At 43.2% G+C, this 5368-nt stretch overlaps 1 protein-coding gene across 1 annotated transcript; it reads left to right on the top strand.

Moving 5' to 3' along the window:
* The first annotated feature begins 200 nt into the window (after positions 1-200).
* LOC143817818 (odorant receptor 131-2-like) lies at positions 201-1366 on the top strand. Its single transcript, XM_077299283.1, has one exon. The coding sequence runs from the start codon at positions 425-427 to the stop codon at positions 1364-1366; it is 942 nt and encodes a 313-aa protein (XP_077155398.1). The 5' UTR covers positions 201-424.
* The last annotated feature ends 4002 nt before the right edge of the window (positions 1367-5368 follow it).

Raw genomic sequence — 5368 nt, 5'->3', positions numbered from 1 at the left:
TGCGTTCCTCCACATCAGGTCTCCAAAAGTCTTCTCAACTGGACTCTTCACTTTTTACAGTCTGCTGTGCGCATCCATCAGTAAAGTTAGGAATAATCAGCACAAGTGAAGAAGGCTCCAACCAGGGGAGACAGCAGAACCATATAGGGTCCACTAACAGTACAATAACTCATCACTATGCTTTTGAGGTGATAGTGGCCCTCATACCTTTTGGGTCCCTGTGCGGCTGCACAGGTTGCACCAATGGTATGTCCGTCTTTGTTTCCCTCCATAAACTCTTCTTCATACTTATGCCCAACACAAAACACCTTGTCCTTGAATTATTTATAGAATTGTTTTATACTATGAATGCTTTTTATTTTTCCAAACTTTTTGTATTGTTTTTTTTTTTTTTCATTTTATTTCTTTTTTTTCTGAATTTCAGATGAATTTCACAAGTAGTCAAGCAAATTCAACCAAAGTGTCTTCCCAGCTGAGTATGAACCTAGAGGTCCTGAGAACAAGTGTTTTTATCCCGACGTTCCTCTGCTTCTTTTTCTTCTTGTATTTCATAGCTGTGATGTTGAGCATCTTCCTCAAGAGTCCGAGTGCTCGGGAAAGTGCCCGCTATGTCCTGTTTGCCCACATGCTTATTAATGACACTGTGTATCTCGCTCTTGGAATTTTTCTCTTTGCGTTTTACTTTTATCCAATCACTTTTCCCGTGCCCTTCTGTTACATTCTCGTCATCATGTCTTCGACGACTCTGAAGGTCACGCCATTCAACCTGGCAGCCATGTCCTTGGAGCGCTACATAGCCATATGCTACCCGCTAAGACACGGAGAGTTCTGCACAGTGCACAGGTGCGGTATCGCTATTTTGGTCATGTGGACCATAGTCCTGATTCCCCACATTGTGGACGTCATTATTCTCATCTTTTCAGTTGAGAGAGCCTATTTCCTACTTTATTTAAAATGTGGCCGAATAAATCTCGGATTCACCCCGGCACAGGAAATTATTCGAGTTTTTTCAAATGCTTTTACTTTTTCCCTGGCTGGTCTAATCATTATATTCACCTATGCCAAGATCATGATGGTGGCTGTGAAGATGAACTCCGGTAAAGCCTCAGCCTCCAAAGCTGGGAAAACCATCATACTCCACGCGTTTCAGCTCCTGCTGTGCATGACGTCTCTTACCTACAGAATTGTGGAAATGCAGTTCTTAGATAATATAGTACTGCTGGCCGTCATCAATTTTTGCTTTTTCATGTGTCTTCCGAGGCTTATTAGTCCTTTGATATACGGTATAAGGGATGAGCTGTTCTCTAGTAACATGAAAAAATATTTTTTGTGCAACAGGCTGAAGATGTCTTTTAGAAAGTCTTAAAACTAAAAGGCAATATTGATTATAAAGTGGAGATTGTGGTGATTTTTCCATAGTCAAATAAAGGATTTCTACCAAAAACTCCCTTAAATGTGGTTTGCAAGATGTTGATGGCTCCTTGTTGGAGTCTTTCTTCTGATCGAGCACGTTCTGATCTACAGGAAGGCCAAAATCCAGCCAGTACACAGAAGTGGTCCTTTTAATGGATAAATTCAGTACAGACTTTAAGGGGGTGAATAGTTATGCACACTGATGTTTTCAGCTGTTTTGTCCTATTTGTTTGCTTCACAAGAAAAAGAGAACCAAGGTTTACTGCTGTAGGCATGCTTCATAGTTACATAGGTTGAAAAACGACATCGGTCCATCAAGTCCATCAAGTTCTCCCTTTCTCCAGCAATTGTTCATTTTGTCACTAAATTATCTATACCTTGCAATGTTATGTGTATTGAGGATATTGTCCAGCCCTTGCATAAAAGCTGTTATAGTGTCGGCCATTACTACCGCTTGTGGTCGGCATTCCACAGTCTGACTGATCTACAGTAAAGAACCCTTTCCTATTTATCTTCCTTCCACCCGTAATGAGTGCCCCTTGGTCCTTACTGTGGTCCTTGGAAGGAATAAGTCATGCGTCGTCCTCTGTACTGACCACACATATATTTATACATGTAAATGTCATCCCCTCTGAGGTGTCTTTTTTACTAAGCTAAACAAGTTCAACTTTTCCAACCTTTCATCCTATGAGCGGCCTCCATCCTTGTAATAATCTAGTTGACACCTTTGAACTGACTCTAACTTCTGAATCTCCTATTTAAAATGTGGAGCCCAAAACTGGATCCCATATTCTAGATGTGGCCTCACCAGTTATTTGTAAAAGGGTAATAATACATTGGGGTGGAGGGATTTTATCTCTCTTTTTATACATATAGTACTAATATCTTGTTTGCTTTTGCGGCTGCTGTCTGTCATTGAGTACTGCTGCTCAGCTTACTTGTAACCAGAATCCCCCGTCCTTCTCCTGTTCCGTAGTCCGAAATTGTTCGGAAAACGATCACAAAACATAAATTCGGCACGAATATGGCACATTCAGTTTTGTGATTGGAAACACGGTAACATTTGGTAAAAGTACAGGAAAATATTTGCGTTGACACAAAAGTATTTTCACCACTTTTGCACCGATAATGGTGTTGTATCATGAGTGTTTGGCACGTGTTTGATGAGGGAGGGGGGTTGCAGAGCTCAGAGGCGCGGCATTCTTGTAAATAGTTGTTTGTTTTTTCTCCTAACTTTATGTGTGCACTTTGTGGCTAGCCAATCATGGCGCAGGAACATCCACAATGTCCAGACACAACGGCTTGTGTCATAGGCTGCTGAAATCACATGTCCTTCTCCATATAAATAGCGGACATCTTGTTTTAGCGCCATTTTTACACTGTAACAGCGCAGAGAGGCTGCTCCTGACGCTGGCACTATAAGCAGCAAGATTGTAGCTAGTTAGCTAGGCGGTTCTATATCAGTCACATAGTGTAGCTAGATGGTGTCCGGTGTGGCTGTTAAATTTACCTTCCAGCATTTTTATTTTTTATTGTCATTACTGAGGTCCACAGACAAAGCCAGCAGGGAACATGTCCTACAAGTGTGTTGTGCACTGCTTCTAGTGTGCTCCATGCACGAGTATAGCATTCTAATAAATGTTATTTCACTAGCTAAATGTGATACAGCCCGCTGTATCCCACCTTGTCATTTAGTGCTGTGGTGATATGAAACTGTCTGCAGACCTAAGGCACATTAAAAAAAAAATTACAATTTTTCTGTTGGAAAAAGCCCACTGTATCACACTTTGTTGTTGGGTAGTAAATTAAGCTGTCTGCAGATTTCATGCAGATAACCAAAAATGTTTTTCTGTTGCTAAACGTCATACAGTAGGGGACCTGACTTTCAAATAGTTTGTAGCATCTAGTGTGTTATAGATACCTGATCCAGAGACCACCAAAAAATTCTTGTGTTCCTAACGTCATACAGTAGGGGACATCTGACTTTCAAATTCTTTGTAGCATATCTTCATTGTCATACAGGCCTCATCCACACTCAAACAATTCTTTCTTCTGTGAGTAACACGATACATCACGCCTTATATCACCTTGTAATTTACTGTCACTGAAATTCAGCTGTTTGCAGAGGTGGTGCAGAGTTTAAAATCTATTTTTCATGACTTGGAAAAAGCGAGGCTGTTGTTGAAGGGGAATTAGGCTTGGTGTTCAAGATGTATGTGGGGTAGATGGTAAGGTTAGTGAAAACACTAGTGAACCAACGTCACGTCCTGTGCAAAGACATCTGACAACTTCTGTTACAGGACGGGCTACTTCACTACCTTTCTTTGGCAGATGCACAGTGGTACGCCTTGTTGATGAGGCCCTGAAAGACCATGTGCTGGAGTAGATAGCAATCGCAGCTTCAAGTGGCCTTTTCTCCTCATCCTCCACCTCAACATCACACCCAGTACAGTCCACAGAGGTGGCACCCAAATTCCCTTGCTCCCCTCTGTGTCCCAGCTCTCCAACTGTACAACTGACTGTACAGAACCACAGACGGTGGTCTGAAGAGCTTTTTCACACATTCTATGCCATGGTCATCAGAAATGTACTCAAAAGCTTCACAGAGTCAAGAGGAGGAAATCTGCACAACTTTTTTTTTTAGCTTGGATCCTGGGCAGGACGAAGTAGGGTCTGAACGCTATCCTGATCCTCATCATCAGATGTTAACCCCTGGGGGGAGATGATCCTGATGAGACTCAGATATCTGAGGCTCCTGAGGACTGTACTTTGCTGTCAGGGTAGGAAGAGTAGGAGGGCAAATCCTAGGGTGAGGAATGTGATAACAGAAAGGATGATGATGATGAGGTGTTAGATCCCGTTGGTGTGAACATAGAGGCACACAACTGAGTAGGTCATCTGAGGAGGAAGATGAGGAGGTTATGTTGCGCCATATGTCACTGACACGTAGTGATGCAGCCACAACGAGCAATGCATCCTCAGCCACAACTGTTTCTGTGACCAGCAGTGTCCACGGGTCTGCAGCTCACAGGGGTGGCAAAGGTTGTCTAGCCTGGGACTTTTTTGACACTGCAAAGGATGAGCCAACTCACGTAATCTGCCAGCTTTGCAAAAAAAATAACTGAGTAGAGGTAAAAAGTGCAATATAATTTGACTAGTACATGTATGAACTTTCACATGCGCAATCTACATGTGTTACTGTGGGAATCCCACTGCGCAAAAATGCAGATGAGCAGACCTCAACAACCATCAGCCACCCCATCAATCGCATCTGCTGCTTCTTCCTCCTGCTCTGTTACTGTGCCAACTATTGAGATGCAGGTCTTCGACCGCAGAACCTCGGGTTCTTTACCCTCTCCAGTCATGCTGACTGAAAGGCCGCCTTCAGCTGTAACGGAAGCAGACATACCTGCTGTTTTTGACCGATCTCAGAGAATGAGCACACCACTAGTTTCTCAATCCACAGTAACATCTCCTTCTGCACCTCTCTCATAGTCCAGCAGCTTGTCTGGTTCACAATACTCCACCCCGTCTCAGCAGTGCAGCCAGCCCATGGTTCCCAGTTGTGGTCACGTAAAAGATTGTTTCCTCCTATACATGACAAAGCTAGGAGGTTGAACTCCACCATCTCCAGTCTGTTGGCCACAGAAATGCTGCCTTTTTTCCTTGCAGATACAGACGGTTTTCGAAAGCTGATGGCCGTCGCAGTCCCCCAGTACCAATTGCCCAGTCGCCATTACTTTTCTAAGAAAGCTGTGTGTGTACTACACCAGCATGTTGCCGACAACGTCACACCTTCCTTGACTAAATCTATGTCTGCCATGGGTGTCCATCTGTTGGATTGGGAGTAGTAGAAGACCTGTCGGTCCCTATTATACTAATTCTACTGTGGTGAAATTGATGCCACTTTTGTGGTGTTTGCCAATAATTTTTGGAAATGTGAACACTCCTGGTT

This window comes from Ranitomeya variabilis, chromosome 3 (genome assembly GCF_051348905.1).
Source record: "Ranitomeya variabilis isolate aRanVar5 chromosome 3, aRanVar5.hap1, whole genome shotgun sequence".
NCBI classification, from domain to species: domain Eukaryota; kingdom Metazoa; phylum Chordata; class Amphibia; order Anura; family Dendrobatidae; genus Ranitomeya; species Ranitomeya variabilis.
This window is presented reverse-complemented; position numbering and strand designations above follow the sequence as displayed.

Bases quoted from the DNA above. Each gene is read 5' to 3' on its own strand.
- LOC143817818 (XM_077299283.1), top strand. From the start codon at position 425: ATGAATTTCACAAGTAGTCAAGCAAATTCAACCAAAGTGTCTTCCCAG.